The 25,555-nt window shown below is 38.8% G+C and overlaps 1 protein-coding gene across 1 annotated transcript in view; it reads right to left on the bottom strand.

The window, feature by feature from the left end:
• Positions 1-507: 507 nt before the first annotated feature.
• The window catches only part of CACUL1 (CDK2-associated, cullin domain 1), a 48,882-nt gene continuing 23,834 nt past the window's right edge, over positions 508-25,555 (bottom strand). Inside the window, exons 5-10 of the mRNA XM_014550591.1 lie at positions 19,389-19,484; positions 17,265-17,367; positions 15,418-15,507; positions 11,863-12,001; positions 5,293-5,336; positions 508-4,885 (exon numbers count right to left, since the gene is read on the bottom strand). Of these exons, the coding sequence (XP_014406077.1) occupies positions 4,845-4,885; positions 5,293-5,336; positions 11,863-12,001; positions 15,418-15,507; positions 17,265-17,367; positions 19,389-19,484 (513 nt within the window). The 3' untranslated portion in view covers positions 508-4,844. The remainder of the gene's footprint in view (positions 4,886-5,292; positions 5,337-11,862; positions 12,002-15,417; positions 15,508-17,264; positions 17,368-19,388; positions 19,485-25,555) is intronic.

The raw sequence follows: 25,555 nt of genomic DNA, 5'->3' as shown, positions 1-25,555 counted from the left end.
GAGTGACAGTCTACACCCTAACACAGAAGGACTGATTCAAAGCAACCAAGAGTTAAAGGTCAGAACCCAGGTCGGTGGCTTTGAACCCCGGTCAACGTGAGTGTCACCCACCATTTCGTTTTGCTTGATCTATAAAGGAGCTGATGTGCAGGACATCTTGTTCTAAGCTCTACCACGCTTTCCAACCAACAAGCACCACCAGGGACTAGATGTCAATGCTTCACCCTCGCTCTGGCCATGCTGGTGGGCTGCACAGCCCCCTGTCTGCTTTGACCTTCCATTCATCATTAGCATTCCCGTTTCCAGCCAGATCTCCCCACCACTTCACATGTGAATAATCTCCCCTGGACTGCATGGCTGCAACAGTGACAAACAGGACTAATGACACAATCACACTGCCATCTGTTCAACAAAACGTGCCCTTCTAAGAGAATATCCGCAGTCTTACTGCGTTTAGTACATAGTCACGAAATTAAATGACATGTGGGAATCAATACAAAATATTTATTTTTTTCAAACCACAGAATCCACCCCAGAGCCACACTATAAATTTCCCAGAATTGAAAGCTGTTAACATTTCCCTAAACAATCCAGTCCAACCAGAAATGAAGATCATTCCCAACCAGCAGGGGTACAGGGTCTTAATGTGCCTCTGATCAGCACTGTCTGTAATTCTCCCACAGCCACATCAACATAAGCAGAAATAGTGTATGCACTTATGCCACTCGGCTGTGGAGAGATTCAAAACAGGGGCTTGGCCAGTGGAGGAGGGAACATGTCAATGACTTAGTTCATAAACAGTAGGGACAGATGAGGAATCATTTTCCTTGGAAAATAATAGGGGTTCTTTCACATACAGGTGGGGCAAAAGCAAGTTTACAGTTGTGAGTATGCGAAACAGAATTTATTTATAATTAATTATTGTAGTATTTACTAATTATTGTAGTATTTTACATACAAACAATGGTAAACCTACTTTTGTCCCATCCTATATTCTGGTGGCCAGAAACTGAGGCAAATGTCAACAAGGTAATAAAAATAATAAGAAATCCATTTCTCCATGAACTACTATGTTTAACTTCCAATAAACATAAACTTCATCTTATGCGATTATATTGAAAACAGTAACACAACGAAAAAGGTCCTATAAACCTCTTACAGGTGTCAGTCACGGAATTCACATTCTGACCTTAAACTTCAAAGTCCCCTTAAGAGGCCTAGACTTGGAGTAAAGTAAACATAATACTCTGAAGCTCAATGAGACACCATAAAAAAATCAACTGAAAACATCCTAACAGTGACTGGATAGCTAATGTGGGTTGTCTTGTGTTGGTTTTTTAGTTGTAAAGTTTTTTAATATCTCAGATTAGTGTACACTCCTAAAACAATGTTCAGTTATTTTAACAATAGCTGCTTACTAAACAATTTGGCTTAAAGGCAATAACTCTTGCATGATAATCACGAAAATAATTGTGATAAAACAGAATAAATACAGAAGAAATTACAGCCAGCCTCCATAAGATGATGACCAACCCGGGTGAGTAAAGGGTTTATTAAAGACTATGATACAAGTGCTCCTGCTCACTGCATACCTGCAGAAACCATCGTGTCCCCTGGGTTACCATACCTCTGGCTAGCGCGTGTGCACCGATCGCCACTCCCACGTTCTCTTTGTGCTGAAGGACGTTCGAATCCCTGTGCAGTCAGTACAGAATATTGCAAGGTGATGTATGTGCAAACTCTTCCTGAGGAATTCTTTGTGTGTGCAAATCTGCAACCCGACGAGAAGCATGGAGCAAGAGGACCGGCAGCTTGAGGGGGCTGCAGTGCTGGGGACGCACGTGCAGTGGTCACCGCCTTGGGCGTCCATTCTTCTGCAATCTCTCTTACTCACAAATAGGTTTTCATCCTGTACCCCAAAGAAATGGAGGGGAGCTGCCTCAAACTTGTAAGAGGAATAGGAAAAATGTAAAATGTAGTAACGCACAACTCCTGCATCCAGGTTGGTGTTTCTTCTCACGGATTCTACATAAGAACTATGTATGTCAGGGTTTGCTTTCTGCCCCACAAAAAAACAAAGTAGTTGCTGGGCTAGGGTACAGCTGTGACAACAGAGGGCATCGGATGACACTGTTACTGAAGATTCAAGCCAACTTTAAAATAAGTACCGTCTCTCAGAACCATTATCATCTGTTCACACTTTTTCATGCCATGACTTCAATGTGATTGGACTGGCTTTCTTGTGGATGGTTTAGATTTAGGCTGCACACACACACACTAGTCAATTTAGCCAAATCAACTTGTTGACCATCGACCTGCATGTATAATTTTCTGACTTGGGCCCCACAAAAGTCAACTGGTGGAGAAACGATATACTATACTGGCAAGAATACAGGTAAACATGAGAAAATACTTTCTGGCAAACAATGCTTCGTCAAAACAAAAATGGAGGACAAATCTTATTTCTTCTCGTGTTGCAAACTAAGAATTTAGCTAAGAACTCCAATTAAATAAGCAAGGTCAACTTTGGCTTGAAATAAAGAAATGGGTTCTTCATCCTGCAATGTACCTCGGGGGTGAAAATGAGAAACCACAGGTCACGTGCACCAGGAGGACGTGTAGATTCTTCCTACAGCGCCTTCCTCCGGCTTTGCAGGACCAAGCCCTGACCCAGGGCTGGCTACAGTCACTGCCGAAAACTTTAGAGAAACTAAGTTTCGCAGACTTTACTCTGCCCACTTTTTGTTTACACATATATTATAATAAAAAGAAGACAATATAAAATATTTCTCCATTAACTTAATAATGCAAAAACATCCAACGGTTTTAATGCCAATTCACATCATAATACAATGCTTTTATAGGGAAAGTTCTGTTGTTGGCCAAACAATAGTCTCTCCCAGAAAAGCATTTGGGTATATTATTAAATTACTGAAGAACCTATCAACATTTTTCTTAAAAATCCAATTTTATTCCTGCAGAAATATTATTAAAACCACTCAGGAAAGACTTCAGTTGCAAGTTGTTATTTATAAGCCTGCAGCAAGCAGTCCATTGAGAAAGTAAAATTTGGCCTTCATGGTAAAATGGAATTTTTCCTTGATACTAGAATGTTACTGGTGCAGCAAATCAAACTATTCAGGGCATAGGGAGAGCCCGTATATATTCTTACAGTAATTCAGTGTTCAGCAATACAATCCAAAATACTCACAGAATTAATAAGTCTAACTCAAGTCCTCCACAAAATCTATCAACTCTGGTTGACAAGTACTTAGAAAAATAAAATCTGACCACCTTTACTTTTACTTCTCTGAGTAGTAATTTTACAAACAGAGGACTTCTATTAGATGACTTACTTGCTCCTAAGATCACACTTCTAACTCTCCCACCCCCTAAAAAAAAAAAAAAAACTGAATTGGCAGAGGCAACTCTTAAAAAATCCTGCAAATCAGAAGTGTGACAGTATCCCTAATGTCTTCTTTTTCTGCTCCAAGTTCTCTGAAGAGGTGACCATTAGTCTGACACAGCCTAATAGACTCAAGCATAATGCTCAATTTAGAGTCAAGCAGAATTGAGAACAAAATTTTTTCCCGTTTGCCACATCTTTCTATTTTTCTTTGCCTTTCAAGAACAGCTAGAATAAGCTGCAGAGTCTAAACAACTAAATAGCACTGTGGGTGTAGAAAAACAAAACACAGCTTGGCCACAGCTGGAAGGGGGCCTCAAACGCAGCAGTGCTACTTCTTAGATATAATGTTTACAAGATGCAGACTACAGACTTTTTAAAGAAAGTATTTATCCTGCCCATTTAAAATGAAATGGATCAGGAATCCCACACCACTGCTTATATTGGGATGTAATAACCATCCGTTTCCTAGAGCATCACCGGAGCCAGCTTTTACTGTTGGATGATTCTCAACATTGAAAGGGGAGCTTTATTGCTGAAGTGCTGGCCACGCCTGGACCAGTGCGATGCCAATACTACAGCAGCTGGTGAAACGATGTTAAGTGGTAGAGGGAATGGAAAAGTTCTATAAGAGTTGGTCCCTGACATTAACATGAATATGCCATGGTGAGGCGGGGGCAATCTGACCAATATGCGACGTTTCGTTTTCCCACTCACTCGGCATCCTGCTATGAAGCCACTCCTGGCATCTTGGAGGGTTAATCCATGATACCATAAGCTTTTTCAGGAAGCATCTGTGAGTTTGACAACATGGTCACAGAGTTGCAAAGTGCACAAAGCTCAAGGCACAGAGTAGAAAAAAGTTGTGAATTAATGGGGAAGAAGGTATAGCAAAAGCAGAACTAGCATTTTCCTTTCATAAGACTTTCTAAATCTAAACAAAGACCAACTCTTTTAAAGGAGTTTGTTTTGGTTAGGGGTGAAAAATACTGTATTGTAATGATCTGCTTGATTTTAAAGCTAAAGGTATCTTGATGTGTGAAACCAATATGCCGAGCGCCAAGTCCACAAATGAATAAAACAGTGCTTTAAAAAATTCTTCTGCTCTTATATTTTTGGAGGAAGCTGCTGATTCGGGCTGCCGGATTTCACTTAGCAACGGTCACTTTTCAAGATGCCTGTTCCTCATGGATTAATAGGTTTCATTAAAAGATTGTCCTATTTCAAAATCATCCCCAAGTCTAGCAGCAACTGACAGTTATTTTGTTAAAATTTTGTTTTGTTTTTTAAAATTACAAATCAAAGTAAGAAGTCCGACATCCTCTTCTGAGAGCAGCCTTGTGAGAGCGCCTGAGTGCAGGACCCGCTGTGCTCGGAAAAGTCTCTGCAGCTCCAGTGTGTCCTTGTGGCAGGAAGGAAAGTACATTCAACACAGTCACTATCTGTACCCTCTGGAACTCGCACATGCTGATGAGTTGTCTGCAAAAAATCATCGGAACAGGAAAAAGTATGAATAGCAGAGAGCACTTAATAATGGTAGGTACCTGCCTATACACATATTCCTCACCCCTCTCCTCATCGCCCAAAAGGAGGTTTTTAAAAAAGTGACTGAGTTGAGTGAAAGGGGGGCTAGATCATCAGGAGCTGAAGCTGGGTCACTGTCCCACTCTAGGCCACTACAGAATCTGGCGGCCTCTTGACAAATGCCTGAGAACCACCACCACCAGCTGGACCTCATCTGGGCACAGCTTGCAGAATAGTCTGTCCTTGGTCACATTCCGAGCCTAATGAGCCCCCTATGGGTATCATTATTCTCACTGCATGGCCACTGCCAGTGGCTATCTACATCACAAAACATCCAAGATGGTAAGGAACACACTACTTACTATAAGCCAGCTCATCCCCAGCTCTCTTCCGGGACTGGTCACCTCTGGGGGTTAAAAAAGGAAGAGTGAGTCAGCAGAACTGAATGACATCTTCACATACCAACAGGAGAAATAGATTGACATAATTAATAATGAAAGTACAGCAGACATTTCAACTCTAAACCAACAACCTATTTTAACACATATCAAACTTACACAGTAACTGAGTCATTTATAAACTGAATATTCTTAGCTAAAGGGTGCTGTCTTTTAAATATAGAAGGCTATTAAATGAAGAAGAGATTATCTACAAAGATGGCTTATACTGGGTTCTAAAAGTTCAGACTAAAATGTCTTTGAAGACTAAATGGGTTTATCAACATCCCTCGTGACCTTATACTAGGGCAAATTTCAAATATGAAATGCAAAGGATAAATCAAAATCTTACCCTAAAAAGCTCTATTATGAAACTGAAAACTGCTTAAAGCTTTTGAAAAATCTCAGAATCTCATTAATAATGAATATGAATACCCTTCTAGCAATAGAAGAACATGAACCTTTACACACATTAACCAGTTCATCTTCAAACGCCGAAGAAATTCTAGTTCCACTTTAGAGATTAAATAACAGAGGTTCTCATCAGGTCCTGTGCTACCCATAAATGCTATTTTCGTCTCTCTAGTTTCTCAGACAATAATTCAGACAAATGACTAAAATATCAAAGCAATGAGTAATAACGACCAATTCACCAGCTTTTAGCTCTGGCCAATTCTCTGTCCTTGGCCACTTTTCTTTTCCTTGTATATTCTCCTTAGTCTAGAACAGTGGTTCTCAACCTTCCTATTGCTGCAACCCTTTAATACAGTTCCTCATGTTGTGGTGACCCCCAATTTCATTGTTACAAATTGAACATAATTAAAACATTGTGATTAATCACAAAAACAATATGTAATTATATATGTGTTTTCTGATGGTCTTAGGCGACCCCTGTGAAAGGGCCGTTCGACCCCCAAAGGGGTCGCGACCCACAGGTTGAGAAACGCTGGTCTAGAACAATCATCATACAGGTGCTGTGACTTGAAATACTACCTATACCCAATGGGTCCCAGATTTCTATCTCCAGCTCTGATATTTCCCCCTGCACGTCAGATGCAGTTCCAAAGGCCTCCTCATCACCAATAATTTACACATACTGCCAATGTACATGGCCAAAACGAACGCTGCTGACTCCACTCCTTCCTCAGTCTTCCTCAATAAATGAACCCAATTCCTCAGGCCAGAATCCAGCTCATCCTTGATTCCCCTCTTTCCCTTACTTTGGAAACATAATCCAAAACAAACCAACCCTCATCTACTCCACAGCGCCAACACCAATCCAAGACACTATCATCTCTCCCCTACACAACCGCAAGTCTTTCTATTAGTCCAGACAAGAGCCAGAGTGATCTTATGTAAAAGCATACATGAGATTTCATGCCTCTGATTAAAGCCCTTCAGTAGGTTTCCATTACAGTTAAAAATCAATTCACATTCACTTCCCCAGTCCTGTGAGATCTGGCTGCTGTCTACCTCTCCATCCTCCTTACCGAGCTCTGGTCACTTCAGCCACTCTGGTTCTCTTTCTGCCCCTTAGACACGTTAGCACTGTTGTACTTACTATTTTCTCTGCCTGCAATGCTCTCCCCTAGTTAGCCAATGGCTAGCTCCTGATCACCTCTTCCCTAGCGGGAATGTCTCCTCCCTGGAAGGCATGACATTACCAGGTTAGCTGAATGCCCCTCACACATGCCCTGATCACTCATTCTCTATCCCACACTGTTTCATTTTCTTCATAACACTTATTATTATTTGAAATAAACTGTTAACATGTTTATTATTTATCTCTTACACTGAAGCACAAACTCTGTAGAAACAGGAACTTTGTTGCCTTGTTCACCAGTACCCAGAACAGTGTCTAGCGCACAGCAGAAAATAAGTATCTGCTGAATTAACAAGTTAGTAAATAATTCATAAATAGCCTCTACAGATTATTAAAATGCTAGCTCAAGTTAATTATTTTCTGCTTCTGAACAATCTTAGTCCAGACAAGAGCCAGAGTGATCTTATGTAAAAGCAAAAATAATTTCCCATTTTCTTTCTCTGGTTTTTGCTCAAGACTCGGAAAAGAAAACCTCCTGCGGGGCTGGGTGAGGAGCCTTAATGACTGGCAGAAAGAGAGCCCATGAAAGGCCCCTTGTTTTTCTCCGGGCTGAGCATTGAGAGAAAAATGTGCATACGTTTAGCATGAACTAGCCTCAGGCAGCTTAGAGAACTCTGGATGTTAGAACATGAAAACAGATATTTTAATGCCACTTTTCAAAGATCTCTGTTGTGAACACTATACAAACCAGCTGAGTGTCTTACATCATTACTATTTACACGTATTGTCACAGCAGCATTCACCAAATATTCTTCAAACAGTTAATGCTGATCAAAAGGAAAATGTAGAATTTCATATCTGGAACCTCACATTCCCAACCCCCAAATGCCAAATAAAAACTGAACGTGCAGAAAATAACTGGAGAAAAATACAGATGTGAGAATGACAGGAGAAAAAAAGGTAGCAGAAAAGCTGCCAAAGACATTATCTAATGTGGCAAGCAGGGAAAGCTGTAAGCTGCGCTCCGAACCAGACCCCTTCTACTAAAGGGAAAAGCTCCAATCTAGAGTAACCCTCTCAGCTAAAAGACCAATACCCCTACCTGCCAGGCTCTATTTGGTTTCAGAAATCCAGGTACCAATTACTCAGGAAGAACATTTTATTTGCCCTTAAAAGCTATCGAGTAGCCACTTTGAGGAGGACCACAGGCTGGTTTGAATGAGATACTCCATCTCGGGGCATGCACGTTAGATGTTCCCAAATGAGCTTATCTTCTATAATGCAACATGACAACAGCAGATACCCATCGGTCTTCCCTGACAATCATCAATGCAATTATGCAGGTAACAGATAAAAAGAAAATGTTGCTCTTAGCTTATTTGTTCATTCTAGCTTTGAAATAAGTCCACATTGTATTTCCATGCACCTGAATATCTTTCACATAACTCCAGCTCAAATGAGAATCTGCCCATTAAATGCAAAAGAGGATATATTTACAACACTCACACATTATTTCAAAATATTTCAAAGACTTACTCTGTGCCATCCACATTAAAGCTGTGTACTGCCTATTCAGGACTCCATACATCATGTAAGTGGAACATAATCTTAAATGAAAAAATAGTTTGCAAAGCTGAACAGGAATTGTGGTTGATAAGGCATCCTATCCTATATTATAAAGAGCTAATATGCTAATTAGACCAGAAGGCAGAATGACCTTCCGGAAGGACCAGTGGGTGGGGCCGAGGGGCCGTGAGGCAGCCAGGGCTGCGATGGGCCGAGCCCCTTGCACAAATTTTGTGTATTGGGCCTCTAATAAACCATAAAATGACTGCTCATATCAGAATAGCCAGTAACAGAATTCTTGTTAAGATAGCCTGTACTATATTCTTTGTTTTTTGTTATTGTTTTTTTGCATTGGTGGGTACAATTTCTTCTAAAACAATTCTAGCCAAATACTGGTCAAGGAAGGCATCACAGCTGGCGAGGCAAAACGTGGAACAAGAGCTGGAAGTGCAGGCAGACTCCCTCCCAGCGGCTACGTGTAGGGTGCTGCACATCCTTTCTGCCGGGCTGGGCCAGCTCAGCAGTGGGGCGGAGTGAGTCCAAGAAGGTCAGCTTGGGCAGGGCCTACTCTGTGATAGGCAGTCCTCAGAATAATTTATGAGGCAAACCTTAATTCTCATAGTAAATGTGTAACAAATTGCTAACTTAATTCTAGAAATGGCCCAATTCAGTCTGTGAAATAAAGCATTTTAATTTTGTCACCTCTTGGAAAACTAACATTTAAAAATTTCAGGCAGAAGGTGTATGAAAGAATTCCACTAAGAGAAACAAAAAATCCAAACTCAACTCCAAGGCACTTCCCTGAATATGATCAACTTGGCCTTGGCAAATAGTGTCATGTTAGTCCATGTACAAGGGCAATGTTCCATGAAGCTATTTATGGAGTCAGTTACTCATCCCCAGCAAATTTTACAGTCCAGCAACCTATTGTCTTATACCAGTTCCAAAATTAGGGTTAGGAAATGTCTCTGGATGTGTTTAAATAGTTGCCCACACTGCTCGGAAAGGTAAATTCAAGGTGCTCAGAGAAGTCCACAAGAGCTTACTTCCTAAACTGCTTCATACAGATAAAAGTTTTCAGAAGGCTATTTGTTAAAGACACCAATAAGTTCATCTCTAAAATTAAAAGCAAACACTCACATAAAACATGAATATAAGCATAAAAGACTTCAAATTTATGGTGATTTCCCCCCATATATTATGGGAGGAGAAGGGGGAACATAAAAGGTATACTCAGATTATTCTGCATTTATTTTTAAATATGTACGGAAAAACTTTAAACTAGAATTCAAAACACATGAGCCAGAAAAAGACAAAACCTGACAAAGTTAGCTACACAAAAATAAATAAAAACTTCTACATAACTTAAAATTAAAAAAAACAACACCACCATAAGTAAATCAAAAGACAAACAAAAAAATAAAGTCTTATCTCAGGCAAAGAATCAATCTTTTCACTATAGAAAGAGCTTCTAGAAACAAAAAAAACAACAACTAATAATCAAATAGAAAAATGAAAAAAGGACCTGAACAGGCAGTTTACAGAAAAGGAAATACAAACATGAAACTATGCTCAGCCTCCCCCTTAACAAGAAATGCAAATTAAACCAACCCTGTGAGGTTGGCAAAAATCCCAAAGTTTAACAACATACTTCACATGCAAGGCCATGAAGAACAGGCACTTTCAAACTCAGCTGGTACATATGCAAAACAGACAATCCCCTATGGAGGGCAATTTGGCAATATTAATCAAAATTACAACTGCTTTTACTCTTGACCCAGCAATCCCACTTATGGAAATTTACTCTCCAGATATACCTGCAACAGGTATAGAATTATACATGAACAAGGCTATTCATTGCAGCATTCTCTGTAATAGCAAAAGGCTGGAAATAATTCAAGTGGCCATCTACTGGGGACTGGTTAAATAAGTTGGAGTACAGTTACATAATCGAACATGTAAGAAATAAATAAAAATCAAAACTATTTTATATTTTTTGTACATTAAGAAAAACACTGGAAGGAATCATAAGAAATTTTAAAAAATGATTACCTAATGGGGTGGGAGTAGATAGGGAGACAGGTGGGGACAAACCGCTCAGTGTGTATTTTTTATTCTCATTTTGATTTTTGAACCACACAAATATATTAGCTCTTTGAAAATGAATAAGTAAAACTACTATGGCATTAAATGGCCTCATTCTGTGTATGAAAATAATACTGCTGTTAGAAATGTTACAGTCAATGTCAGGAAACACGTAACCACTGAGCATCAGAGAGAGAAACTAGCTGTTTACGTTCTACTAGTATTTCCCACTGGCCTTTCCTTCCCTAACTTGCTCTAAGAAAGTGGTGTTTAGAGGCGTATCTAGCCATACAGCTTCATTGAGCCTTTCCAGTGAGAACTGACAGTGGTTACTCAGTGTCCCCACTACCATATGGGCATAGATGCCACCAGGACAAAATGGGGGGAAATGCCAATCCCTGGGTCAACAAATTATCTGCTTTATTTCCTAACCTGTGCTGAAACCACAGACTTGGTAACAGTGGTCTTGGTCAAGACCAATATTCTGAGATTTAATTTGGCCTCAATGATCAACTTACTACTACGTGTGGGCACCACTATGCCTAACGAGGGAACCAGCTGTCTTCCTTCCCACAACTTTCTTCCTTTAATGCCATGGATCCAAATAAAAGAAGATAAATAAAAATGTAAGTAAAGAATAAGGATACTGAAAATACAAGGTATTATGCACCCTTCAGTGATGTGGTGACATATAGGGTATTTTCCCATGGGGAATCACAAAGTTTTTATATAATTTATTTTAGTTGAAAAGATGCACTTTGCAAGATTTTCTGGGCTATAGTCATGATACGGAATTGTAAATTTTAGAGAAATTAGTGAAGTATATATGTCAAAACCAAGGAAGGCAAACATCTGGCAACATTAAAGAGATACCTTCTTTTTTAAGAAGAAACAACTAGAATTTAGGGCAAAAGTGAAAACAAGAAAAAGAGAATCTAAAGCCTCTTTACACTAGTTTAGTCATAAAAGTACCTATAACTGATCATAAAATTTCTATAATGCTTTTCCAAATGTTCACAACTAATATGAGGATCAAAGTTTGAAGAGCTCCTGGAGGCTGCCCAGGTAACTGCCCACCCAGTGAGAAATTGCTTCTTCAAAATCCATTTAGTGAAGAGCAGCTTCCATAAAATCAAAACGCAGCCTCAACATTCCACAGACGTAGGCAGCCTACCTCTCCCGGGAACAGCTTGACTCTTAGACAGTTATTTCCGTCTAAGAACCTTGGCATCCCTCCCCTGCCAAGCCAAACTGGCCTAAGGAAACTGATGTTATTTTGTCACAAAGGGGAAAAAACTTGCCTCATGAAACCATTCTGCATAAGTTCTCTTTGAAGTTTCTGATCTTGAGCAGCATATTCAGAAAGTTCAGATTCCACCGCCGGAGGGAGAATATTTGGAATAAATTTAGAAAACAGAGTTGGAGCCATCTGAACCCACTCTGTGAGGGAAGGAAACAATTCATTAAGAAAATCATAGAGGCAAATTAAGGTAAATATATATTAAACCAAACTTAGGTGCAATCCCATTCTGATAAAGAACATACAAGAGATTAAATTTCCTTTCTAAAAAGAATTTACAGTGTAAAGAAAGCAGATGTTTTTACATTTTGCCACTATAACAAAATTTAATGAAAATCTCTAGAGAATTTTAAATGATCCTTATCAAAACTTCTAAACGTGAAGGAAAACATGAACGAGATAACTGAAGAATTCTGAGTGGGGGGCAATTAGAGGGAAGAGACTTAGTGGGAATTAGCCCTAGAAAGCATTTGTTAAGATGGCACACTGGACCAAGAAGAGAATTGTGCGGATAGTAATAAGTAGACATTCAGAATAAATAGACATAGAGAAGTCTAAGGAAATATCTGCATTGATGATTAATTCATATTTTTATTATGGAGCATTTTTACAAATCAGTTAAGACCAGATAAATGAAAGACAGGAATGAAAATAATTTACAATAAAAAATAATAGAATAAAAGCCTTGTTAATATTCACAAAAACTCAAGTAAAATAAACACAATCTCTTCCCACTGCTCACTGAACTCTAACTGTAAGTAATGAGCACCTGTGGCAGGTGTGATGAAACCAGCACTCCTTGTTGGTGGCCCTAACTGAGCATTGTTACCCTTTTGGGTTTTTTTAATCTGACCTCTTCAAATGTTCCCTCTTGGGAAACATCTTAGCTGTGTACCTCAAGAACCATAAAATGTCAAAGCTCTATTTATTCCAGTGAGTTCAATTTAAAAATAATAATCTGAGTAAATGTAATTCTAAATTTGCCAAAAATTACACTACTGCTGTGCAATGCTGAGTCACTGATAAGTAAAAAATTCAGCAGAACAGCCAAGTTAGAGATGGTAAAAAAAACCACCAAATAAATAAGGACCACAAATTACACAGACGCCAATCCACCCATCCCTTGTTCAAACTCATGGCAAAATGTTCTCAATCATTTCCTTCCATCTAGCTCATCTCAAACATGGTTTAGAAAGTCTCAATACAGTACTCACGGGAACACTAACCAATCAGGGTGAGCTGGCAGGAGTCAAACAGACCTGCCCTTTTATGGAACTCCACGTAGTCATTAAAATATATATGAACAACAAAAAAAGTGTGTGTATAAATGAAGAAGGGCAGGATGGCATGGCTACAACTATTCTCAAGCTGAGCTTCTAAAGACCAAATGAAAACACACTTAAAATGATAATAGTCATCAGAATCTCCAAGGATTAGGGCCCAGGAATCTAGAGTTTAGAAAACCTTCTTGGTTGATCCAGATACATTCATTATACAAAGATCAGCATGTGAGAACCACCATAGTAAAAGAAACTTTTACATTTAAAATTCAACTTTTACTGACGATTCTCAGAGGGAAGGGGAAGAGGGCAGGAAGAGATTAACCAAAGAATTTATATGCATACTAGAGGCCCAGTGCACGATTTCATGCACCAGTGGGGTTGGTCTGGCCTGTGGGATCAGGCCGAAACCAGCTCTCTGACATCCCCCAAGGGGTCCCAGATTGCGAGAGGGCGCAGGCCAGGCCGAAGGACCCCCACCAGTGCATGATCGGGGCTGGGGAGGGACACAGGAGGGCTCCAGGGCATGTACGGCTGGTCTCACTCAGTCCCAATTGGCCAGATCCCAGCAGCAAGCTAACCTGCCAGTTGGAGCGTCTACCACCTGGTGGTCAGTGCACGTCATAGTGAGCGGTTGAGCGGCCTTAGCATATCATTAGCATATTAGGCTTTTATTATATAGGATATGCATAACCCATGGGCACAGACAATAGTGCGGTGAGGACCTGGGAAGGGGGTCAATGGGGGGGAGGAACATCTGTAATACTTTAAAAATAAAGATAAATTAAAAACTCAAAAATAAATAAATAGATAGATAGATAGATAGATAGATAAAATTCCACTTTTAAAATATTTTAACCTTAATCCGTCAGGTGAATAAAACTACTTTAATAAACCAGGAACAAGTATTTTCAATAAAGAATTATTTTTTAAAAATAATAAAATAAACCATGAACACAATAGGCAAGACATGTAAATGTCAAAATATGTTTAATTGTATATCAGAAAATGCCTAGGGTTACAAAAGGCTAGTCTGTGATACAATTCACCTTTTGAAAAGGACAATTCTCAAATACAGAATTCTCCTCATAAATAGTATGAATCCTATTATAAGAGCTCAAACTTAGATAAAATAGCATTTAGATGAACATGTATCTATGAGTCTTTCTACCCATAGTGATTACTTTCATTCTGCAACTTGTTACTCATGCTAAAAGCCAGAGCTTTTATGATAAAGCTACCTACTTAAGAAGTAGAATTTAGAAATTTGTCAAACTGCACTTGGATGCCTTCCAAACTAAAATAAAATAAATCATTCATAACCTAGTGCTAAAGGACAAATCCATGAGCCATTTCATCACATTTAATAAAATGAAATTCAAAATTCTGAGAAACTACAAAAAGAAAAACATCAGTTTATTGGACACATGAAATAATATATTTTTGCTACTTTATATAAGTACTTTATACACATAATTTGTTTAAAAATTATGGAGAATGGAGCAAGACCTGGTCAAATTTAAGTAACATTAAATTTGAATACTGTAGAAGTCACTAACTGTTTAAAGTAGAAAGAAGTATTTGACATCATACTCTACCTCTAGTATAATTTTCACCAAGTTTCCATTTTTAGCAAGCTAAATTCTGACATATCTTTTAAATTAAGCAAACAATCAAGCCACCAATTAAAACAACCACTGAATCCAACTGAATAGTAATAACAGTTCATGTTAGTATGCTTATTATATTATCAGGTACTGTGTTAAGCAATTTAGATCAGGTCTTATTTCATTGAATCTTCAAACGATAAAAGAATTTCACAAAAAGGTAATTAAAGCAGTCCCTCTTTCCCCAGGGGAATACCTTCTAAAACCCCCAACTGATTGCTTGCAAGTTATATAAGAGGCCAAAGAAGATGGAGTTATGAATTTATATGTCTATGCATAGTATTTGTAGTGTGGGACAGAAGTGAAGGAGAAACTCCCTAACAAAAAAGACAAAGATTAATGCCAGACAGGAGAATCAATTTTATCTAAAGTGTCTCCTACAAATTATTTCTTGTACTTCCGTTGGCTTTCTCTAGAATAGAGATAATTGCAACTGAGTCCTGAGTTTACATTTCACAATGATGAGTATCTACTCAATATTTTTTGCCATAACAATCCAAATACCATTAGGCCTCAGAAAACACAGGGAGAAACAACACTGTCCTGCTGGGTAGGCATGGAACTACCACAAACAAGTCCAACCCCAAAAGAAATGATGCATGAGTTTACCTGGTCGGAGAGTGTACAGGCCTTTCACAATATTTGCCATAGTTGAAGGTGTGACCTGAAATGGTGTTGACTGGGCTTCTAAAAGTAAAGCTGAAATAAAAAGATAAAATGGGATATAAAAATGATGTAACACTTATTGTCAAGGTCTCTCTTTCTATTACTATTTCTCCCAAAGATGGAAGAGTAAACAAGTGCAAGAAAAAAACGGCCCAAGAGGACAAACCGAGAGTTTATACATTAAAGATTGTTTTTAAATCCAATGTAACAGAGCTCGAACAAGTAAATATGTACAGGTCTGTTGAAATACTAATGGAAATTACTCAACTCATGGAGGTTCTGAAACAAGTAAACCTTTCTAAAAGCACTGGTATTCATGGTACTTAGTAAGCTGAAAGTGCTTCCTATTATGTTCCTGATTCAAAAAATTTACACTTGGGGGATGAAGTGTTCTGTAATTCTCTCAATCATTTCTCTTTCCCCCAAATTACCATAGTTGAGGCTCTTGGAATTTTCCTGAAAGACATATTATTGGTAATTTCAGTAACTACAATCACAGAGTCAGACTGACTTTCTGAGTCGGTCTGACTTCCCCAAATGCTACAGCTGTATGTACATTTTTTTTTTAACTAAAGGTAATGGCAAGAGAGATCACGCTTGCTCATCCTTCTCACTTTCATAACTCTAGTAACCATAAAACCCTGACTGAACATGACAACAGAGTCAGTTTCCTTTCAGGTTATCCACTGCAGGACAAAGATTTTATTAGAACATTTTTAAATGGATAGAAATAATTCTTCTAGGTAACATCATTAACAGACACAAATGAATTCCATTATTTAGTGGATACAAAAGATACTCCTGACACAGAACAGTTCATTTTTAATTTGTCTAAGACCTGCAATTTACTAACCAAAATACTCCATAAAACATGGCATAATTTTACTGTATGCCAGGGTTGTAAAATTGGACAAGCTGTTTCCTTCTGTTCTTGCCTTTTTTAAAATGGAAAAGCCATCTCACTTGGCCAACAATGACCTCACAGTTTCAAACAGATGTGAGTTACACTGAATTTATATGAAGGCCAAAGGTGCATTGTTGAAGTTTATCCTTCGAATTTTATCATCAGTAGACAGTTATAATTTTGAATGGCACAGATAAATTTTAAAGAGACAAATGTTAATTTAAGCACTATAGGAAATGTTTTCAAAATATAATGTTTAAAACTGAAATTCTAGCCTGGCCAGAATGGCTCAGTGGTTGAGCATTGACCTATGAACCAGGAAGTCACGGTTCGATTCCCAGTCAGGGCACATGCCTGGGTTGTGGACTTGATCCCCAGTTGGGGCTGTGTAGGAGTCAGCCAATCAATGATTCTCTCTCATCATTCATGTATCTCTCTCTCTCTCTTTCTCCCTTCATCTCTTAAATCAATTCAAAATACATATTTTTTTAAAAATTAAAAAAAATGACAGAGCTAGATGAGGGAAGGCTTTTTGCACTAAAGAGTAAAAATCAGGGAGGATTCTGTGCTACACCTCAAAGATATCACACCGAGCTCCTTCTAGAGTTACCAGTAACAAAGTCGGGGTGAACCCCTTGATAATATTTACTCCATTGTCGGAAGGGGGAGAGGTAGCAAGTGTCAGGCCAGATATGAAGGCACTGTCCAGTAACGGGGTCAAGCAGCTCCCAGCTCACTGGGTGATCTTCAACTCACATTTTCAATTCCTCATGCCTCTCTCTAGAGAGCTGGGCTTCAACACTTTCTGCTGTGCCAGTGCTCTCTGATCAAAAATTATGTATATCATTGCTAGTGTTATCTCACCCCTATAAGCTAAAGTACTTACGCATTAGGCTGTAAATGTGCTTTTCTGCAACATGTTCCGTAAACAGCTTTATAAGGTCATCTTTTAAGTCTCTGTTAAGTTTTGTTTCGATGTAAAACTTATTCTGAAAGGGAAAATAAATTACCTTTCAGTGCATCATTAAGGGAAATGATCAGTCTAAAACTGAAACACTAAAAATAAATTATTTTAGAAAACAATTCATAAAAGCATCAAGCAAAACATAAAAATGCAACATCAAACAACAGATAGAAAGCCCTGCCCTATTCATATGTCTTTCTGGCATGGGGGTAAAAGCACATAAAGACGAAATGCAATGAACCATACACCTCCAAAAGAACATGGGCGATACCTGACACGACCTAGACAGAGATGATGTACAGACACATGGAACCACTGTGTGACAAGCATTGAGTATGCCTTTTGAAAGGTCTCCATTTATTAGTGACCTACGCTGAAAGCAGGTATTGAACGTGCACTGTTGACTCCCCAACATACGCTCCATTCAATGCTTAGTCTAAGCCATTCAGCCTATGGCATTCCTTAGAGATGGTCTCTGGTTCAAAGATAGACACATGACCCAAGATAGCCCAATAACTGAGAGAAACCCAGGCTCGAGTGAAAAGTATCTTACAGTCATCTTACCACCATGAGGAGAACATGGTGTGTTCCAAGATGTTGTGTACAAAAGAAAGAAAAAAGAACCTGAGTCCTTGGTGACACTTAAACCACAGATTCAGCCAACCCTGGAGACTGCCTTATATCTGGATTTCATTACAAAAGCTAATTCTTTCCCTTATTTAAATCACTTTGAATCAGGCCTTCTATTTCTGGCAGCCAGAAGCATCCTGATTAGAATGACTGACAAATCACAAAAGATTGAATTTGTCCATGTGTAAATGTTAACTCAATGTCGAGGAATGGAAAATGCAAAGAGGAACGTTAACAACGTGCCGATTCTCTCAATTCTTAACACAAGTTTTATTTTTCTCTTTAAAAAATTATAAAAATAATATGCACATGGTTAAAAATTAAAACCATGCAAAAGGTTACACAATAAAAAGAACTGTCCCACAGCAGACCCTCTGTCCCCTTCCCAAAGGTCCCTTCCTACAGTAGGGACGACACTTTGTATAATCTTTCTAAAATACGGCTTACGTAATATGGGGATATACTTTTTTCCCTAATAAAGAAGAAAACCCTTGCTAATGGAGAAATATTACACACTGCTTTGTATCTTGCTTTGTCACCTAATGTCTCTTGGGGAAGATTTTTCTCTAAAATAACATGGACATGTCGTTATTTTTAACTGCATATTTTTCAACTGTAATTATCTTCAATAAATTACTTAAATAATAGTCCCTGCTGATCATAGAAATTCCTCCCAGTGTTCTGTTTTGGGGGTTTTTTCTAGTTGTTAATTTGTGGTGTTTTGTTTTTGTTTTTTTCAGTAAAGTATATCTTATGGAGAGTAAATAATAATTTTGAAGACTGGTATAAAACATGCAATCTCTATGCTATAGAAAATAGGATCAACCTAAACATCCCATTCCTTAAATCTAATAAACAAAGAGGAATTGGGATAATGATTTTACTCCACTGAGATAATGAGCCCCTCCATTCAATAGGAACACTAACATTAAGATTCTACAACTTTAAATATTTAAAGAGGGGAAGGACTAATCAACAGAGTCAACAGACTACAAATTATACTCAAGGCATAATTTTCCAAATGAAAGAGATCATCAGAATGGAAGCAAATTTTATTGTTCTATTTTTTTATAGAATGACTTACTTGGCATTCATGATTTTAGATACATGTCTTAATTCTCTTTTTTCCTGAGGATAAAAAAATCTTTCTTATACATATTTATTTTCCAAGCACAATATCTTCCATTATGGCAGAAATAAAATAAATGCTAATTGGGTGGTTACTGATATTAATGCCTAATTATCTACATAGCAATGTTTTCTATGTAATTTTAAAACGGAAAATTCTTCTATGCCAACACTATCAAACATTCCTAAAATAGATTATTTTCCATTTCTACCATAATATATAGTAAAAGAAAAATAGAACATGCTTCACTCTCGATACTCAGACCAGTAAACCAAGCTCTAACTTACCATATATATGAAAAGAGGCACAATGCTCTGCAATGCTCCCATATACTGTCCAAGAGCTATATTAAATCTTTCAATATAGAGATCTGGAGGGCTGGCCTGTGAGAAAGAACAGAAATGTGATCATTCTGGGGAAACAGGTTTAAAGACCTTCTGTCACAATCTAAAATGCAAAGGGCTCTTCTTACAAGCTTAGAATATGTATAGGGATCTCTCCTTCTAATTCAGCTTCCATTATGGACTACTTAAACGTTTGGTGCACACTAGTGCTTTTTTAACACATTGCGTACCGCTCAGGAGTTTTCTCGTGTTTCGCGCGCCATCTGTTAAGGACCGCTCACGAGTGTTCTCGTTTTCCACGCGCCATCTGTTATGGACCTTAGATGTCAACACACTGTCTTGTCCACTGTGGGGCGCGGTTACAGTGTTTTGGCCAGGTTCAAGCTTCGGACTAATGAAAGGACAGGGTCCTCTCACTGCCACGTGCAAGTCACAGCTGGAGGGCAGGGCCCTCCCAGCACAATCATAGCCATAGTGGTTGTAAGCTTGAACCTATGGTCCAAACACGTGGCCCCACGTGCCTTTGTACACCCAAAAGGTTGTCAGGTGATATGAAGCAGCATGAACCTACGTGTATTCCAGCGAGTGGAAAGAAAAAATTTCCTACGAGAGCCTGCAGAGTTTGTGCCGCCCATGGAAAAAGGAGCGAATCTAGATACTCATGTAAATTTTGTTTGGTCCTTCTTCATAGAGGAAAATGTTTTACGCAGTACCATACGTTAAAAAAGTACTAGGAACTTTAATTGTTTAATTGTTTTTGTAAATAAAAATGTTATAATTATTGAAAAACAACACCTAAAGTGCATTATGATGATTTAAATAACGTGCAGTTTGCCCAAAAACGTGCGGTCCCTGGCATATGTCTTAGAGATTTCTATGCGGTATGCAATGTGTTTTAACATTTTCTTAGTCTTCCTAACTGTCTGCAAATTGAATGTTATTTCCACTTTACATATGAAGCAACTGGGGCTCAAAATATTTAGTCCCTTGACTATGGTCCCACAGCTAAGAAGCCCAAGAGCTAAGTCTCAAACTTTGGTCAACCTAAGTCCTTCCATCTACTTACATTCATTCCTACAACCTTTAGAAAAAAGTTCACATTTCCAATTTAGGGCACACTGTTTACCTCCTTCTGTTCATATTCTGCTCTTCCTCTTGCACAGCCCAGCACAGCAATCATATGGAACTGCTAGCAGTTACCAAGTATCAGTGTGCTGTCAGGCTTCCTTGAGTATTTTCTACTTGAACAAAGTCTTTAACACACCTCCTCAACAGATTCACCTGGCTACTTCCATTTATCCTTCAAGATTTATCAGTTCCTCATAAATATCTGGGATATATGGCCTCTCAACAAGGCACCATCACACTTAGACACTTCTCCCACTGTCCCTAAACTTCCAAGTCCTAGGAGGGCAGGATTTATGTCTTATCTTTATATCTTCAGTGCTGACCCCAGAGCCTGAAACATAGTAGGTATACATAAAGGCATGTCTTGCAAGAACAGAGCTTTACTTAAATCTAAGTAAAGTTTTACTTAACTTGTTGAAATCTAACCTAGCCTTTTTAAAATCTAAATTATTTTACTTTGTAACAAGGCTGTATGACATTACACAATGCATTTAGTACTCTGAATTTCAATTTCTATACATATAAAATTAAAAAATACTAATTATGCTACTTCTAAGATGTGCTTAGATTTAAAAAAATATTGTGTAAATATTACATGCATATGCTATATTTGCATGTGCAAATATTATATATGCATACGCAACTAATAAGTAAACTTAATGAATTAACTACCCATTTGTCAAGTACTTCATAATAACCCATTAACATTATTAAAAGCATTCCTTATTAACTAAAGAAACTGGGGAAATGGTCCTACATTATGGGCAAACTTTTAACTATAACTAATGAACAGAAACACATGCGGTACCTTTCTCTAAAGTGCTTCAAAGAACTCTAGAAATGGTATTTCAGTATTCAAAGATATAAATTTTAGAAGTATTATTTGAAAAAAAATCTGAAGTTTTTACATTAAAATAATTTTCCCTTTCCATGAAAGGACACTATTTCAAAGTTAAAAGCATGAACATTGATCAAAAGCCATACTTAATAGCAGACAGAATAAATAAAATTGAGTTCCTTAGCTATTCTTTTCAAGAATCCCCAAAGGTTATGAGTAATAAAAAGCACTTTTTGTACTGAATCAAATGTCAGAACATTTACTTAGCTTCCACATTTCATGCAGCACTTATTCAAAACCTTTTAAATGACAGGACTATAAATTATAACAATCTCCTAAAATAAATTTAATCTCTTTACTAGGAACCTAGAAAAAAAACTATTTTTAAAAACTAATCAAATGGTTCGTCCTTAAAACTTAAATTCAGTATACTTTGGGCCCTACTGGGAAAATTGCTACCTATTTGATTTACGTTATTTCAACATGAATATATTTGACTTGGACATAAAATGAAATTTTTTACCCTTGAAACAAGCAAGCTTCATTTTCTTCTCAAACAAGAAAAAAGCAAGCTGCCAGAAAAATAACTGCTTCTCCAAACTTGCTCCAACTTTTCCTAACAGACCTAGATTCCCGGAAATGTATAACATGGCTGGTAGGAGGGGTGTTTTAAAATTTGTTTTAAGGAGTAATATAGTCATCTGGTTTAAAATTCAAATGAGTTCAAAAAGGTTTAGAGAATGTACCTTTCACTCCTTCCTCACTGAGCCAACACTTAATTCCTTTATATCCTTCCAGAAGAATTTTATGTATATACAAAAAAACAAGTATCCCATTTATACTCCTTTTCACACAAATGCTAACATACAATCACACTGACCTGCAATTGTTCTAAAAATGTACCTTGGAAACTGTTTTATCCTAGTGGTTCTCACATATTTTGGTCTCAGGACTCTTTACACTCTTAATTGTTACATATGGCTAGGCAGCCGTGGGCAAACTACGGCCCGCAGGCCGGATCCGGCCCATTTGAAATGAACAAACACTCCATCCATGCTTTTGTTCCGGCCCTCCGGTCCAGTTTAAGAACCCATTGTGGCCCTGAGTCAAAAAGTTTGCCCACGCCTGGGCTACAGGCTACCAAATTGGACACCACAGATGTAAAATGCAAACAAGTTCCACAATTTCTTATTTATATCCCTTCTCTACCTACACCCCATCCCCATCCCACCAAAATGAAACAGGAAAAAATAAGAATATGTGCTTTTAAGTTCACAAAAACATTCTTGTTTTCTTTAAATAATGACTTTCCCATGTTAAAATGAAATAGGGGGGAAAAGGGTGGGAAGGATCTAACAAACACTACAAGGGCACTAATATCTATCTTTACAGAAGTAATGCACGTTCGCTAAAATTTTTAAAAGTTAAAAATGCAGTTATAGGAAAATAACCACTACTAACATTGGATAGATAATTACCATTAACGTGTTCTTCTATTCTTGTGTCAGTGCGTGTAACCAATATGGAACTCCATTATTTTGTAATCTGCTTTTATCACTCAGCTACATACCATCATTTACCAGGTCAAGTATATTTCTACAACATAATTTTAGTAACTGTCTGGACACACCATTGTCTATTTCATCAGTCCCTCTTCATTAGATTCTTAAACTGTGATTTGCTGTTTGTGTTACCCAGGTTTGCCTGGATACTTCTAGCCCAGAACACTTAAGGGCTGCATATGTGAGTAGCTTCAGCAACAACACAGTCTTATACTTAAACATAAGATGGCACCACTCCGAGCTTAAGAGCAGACCAGCTTCAGGATCAATGGTTCTTCGATAGCCCAGTGACTCTCAAAGACTGCAGCTCTTAGCTCTCCAAATCGTCTGAAGAACTTGTAAATGACAGATTCCTTTGCCACACTCCAAAGTCCCGACTCAGAAACTTTCCAGAAGGTATATTTTTAATGAGAACTTCAGGGGATTCTTTAAACAGCTGCTCTGGCAGCTGTTCAGCATTTAGAAATGCCCACTTCAAAGGAAAGAGGAGCTCTAAGGGAAGGAAGTCTAGAGAATTCAAGAAAAGGTTGAGCAGTAATTACCATGCAACACAAGGCATTGACTGCATGACAATAGTGACAATTTAGCTGCCAATTATACTGAAATCAGTAAAAATACGATACACTAACATTTCAACATTAGTATTAAGACTATAGGTGAATTTTTTCTGTAAATTTAACCATTTCTTGACTTATCAAATTCAGTGATTATAAAGTTATTAAAATAGAACAGTGAAGTGCCTCCTCCACTTAGAATGCAAAAATTCATGAGAGAACATCAGTCCCACACTTATGATTATACTAGAGGCCCGGTGCACAAAATCCGGCCAGCACCCTCTCCAATCCAGGACCCCTTGACATCCCTCTCGCAATCCGGGACCACTGACTCCTAACTGCTTGCCTACCTGCCTGCCTGATTGCCCCTAACCACCTCTGCCTGCCGATCTGATGCCCCTAACTGCTCCCCTACCAGCCTGATAGCCCCTAACTGCCTCTGCCTGTTGGCCTGATTGCCCCTAACTGCCCTCTGCTGCCAGCCTGATCGCCCCCAACTGCCCTCCCCTGCCAGCCTGATCGCCCCTAACTGCCCTCTGCTGCCAGCCTGATCGCCCCTAACTGCCCTATGCTGCCAGCCTGATCGCCCCTAACTGCTCTCCCCTGCTGACCTGATCACCCCTAACCACCTGTGTCTCGGCCCCTGCCACCGTGGCTTTATCAGGAAGGACGACCGGAAGATGTCTGGTCTAATTAGCATATTACCCTCTTATTAGTATAGATTTTTTATTTATTTTTATTTTTTTTAATATATTTTATTGATTTTTTACAGAGAGGAAGGGAGAGAGATAGATAGTTAGAAACATCGATGGGAGAGAAACATCGATCAGCTGCCTCCTGCACATCTCCCACTGGGGATGTGCCCACAACCCAGGTACATGCCCTTGACCGGAATCGAACCTGGGACCTTTCAGTCCGCAGGCCGATGCTCTATCCACTGAGCCAAACCGGTTTCGGCTAGTATAGATTTTTTAAAAAGTCTTGTTAACCTACTACAGAAATCTATTTTTTGACCTGAAGTCTCTGTATTTTCCATACGCCCAACCAAGTGAAATGAATTCTAAAGAGTGACAAGTTCCTCTAAGGAAAGAAAAAATACCCGAACTGCTTCTCCTTTGGTGATGGCAGCCATAAAAGCTGGCAAGAAAACCATAGGAGTTGAATGAATCATTAACCCCTAGAGTGCTGGGGAGCGCGATCGCGCTCCTCCTGTCTTTCGCCAAAAGTGCCGGGAGCGCTATCGCGCTCCTCCTGCAGTGTCCAGTTCTATAGTATTTTATAATACAATCAGCAAACAATATATGTCAAAGATGAAAACAAATGTAGTAAAGGTTTCCTTAAGTTTTTGAATATGTAACTTCATTTACTTGCGATTCATAATTTTTTTCCTAAACTGCTGTAAAATCAGCAAAAATGCCTTGGCAATTTTAGCATAGTTCCTAGGATACTGGTTGGCACTCAAAGGGTTAAAGGCCAAGTGTGAGCTAACAGCACAGAATCCCCCAGAGCCTCACACAAGGGCAGTCCCCACCTAGTTGCCAGCTCTTTTCCATGGGTTTCCACTGGGTCTTTGAGAGAAGAGTGAAGGCAGTGAAAGAGATGTGAGAGCCACCCTCTGTGGCACAGAGGTGCCAAGGTTTGAGGATGGGGCAGAAGCACCTGAAGAAGCCCATGCATGCTCTGCACCCTACTGGAGTTGAAAAGGTGGTGATTAGCTGCCAATGGAAGACATAGACAAAAGCTGCAAGTACCCTGGACCCTATTCAGATACAAAGCAAAAGTCATTTGCTGAAGGGAAGAGGTGACCCACCTACACCTGGTGACCCTTCTCTGATCTAAGGCAAAAACTGTCTACTGCTGGAGATCCTCCAGCCCTCCTGTCACCAGCAAAGGTCAGTTACCAAAAATTAAGAAACATCGAAAAATCGCCCTAGCCGGTTTGGCTCAGTGGATAGAGTGTCAGTCTACGAACTGAAGGGTCCTGGGTTCAATTCTGGTCAAGGGCACATGCCCAGTTGTGGGTTCAAT

This window comes from Myotis brandtii, unplaced genomic scaffold (assembly GCF_000412655.1).
Source record: "Myotis brandtii unplaced genomic scaffold, ASM41265v1 scaffold604, whole genome shotgun sequence".
NCBI classification, from domain to species: Eukaryota; Metazoa; Chordata; class Mammalia; order Chiroptera; family Vespertilionidae; genus Myotis; species Myotis brandtii.
The sequence above is the reverse complement of the archived record's forward strand: the minus strand, read 5'-3'. Positions and strand labels throughout refer to the sequence as shown.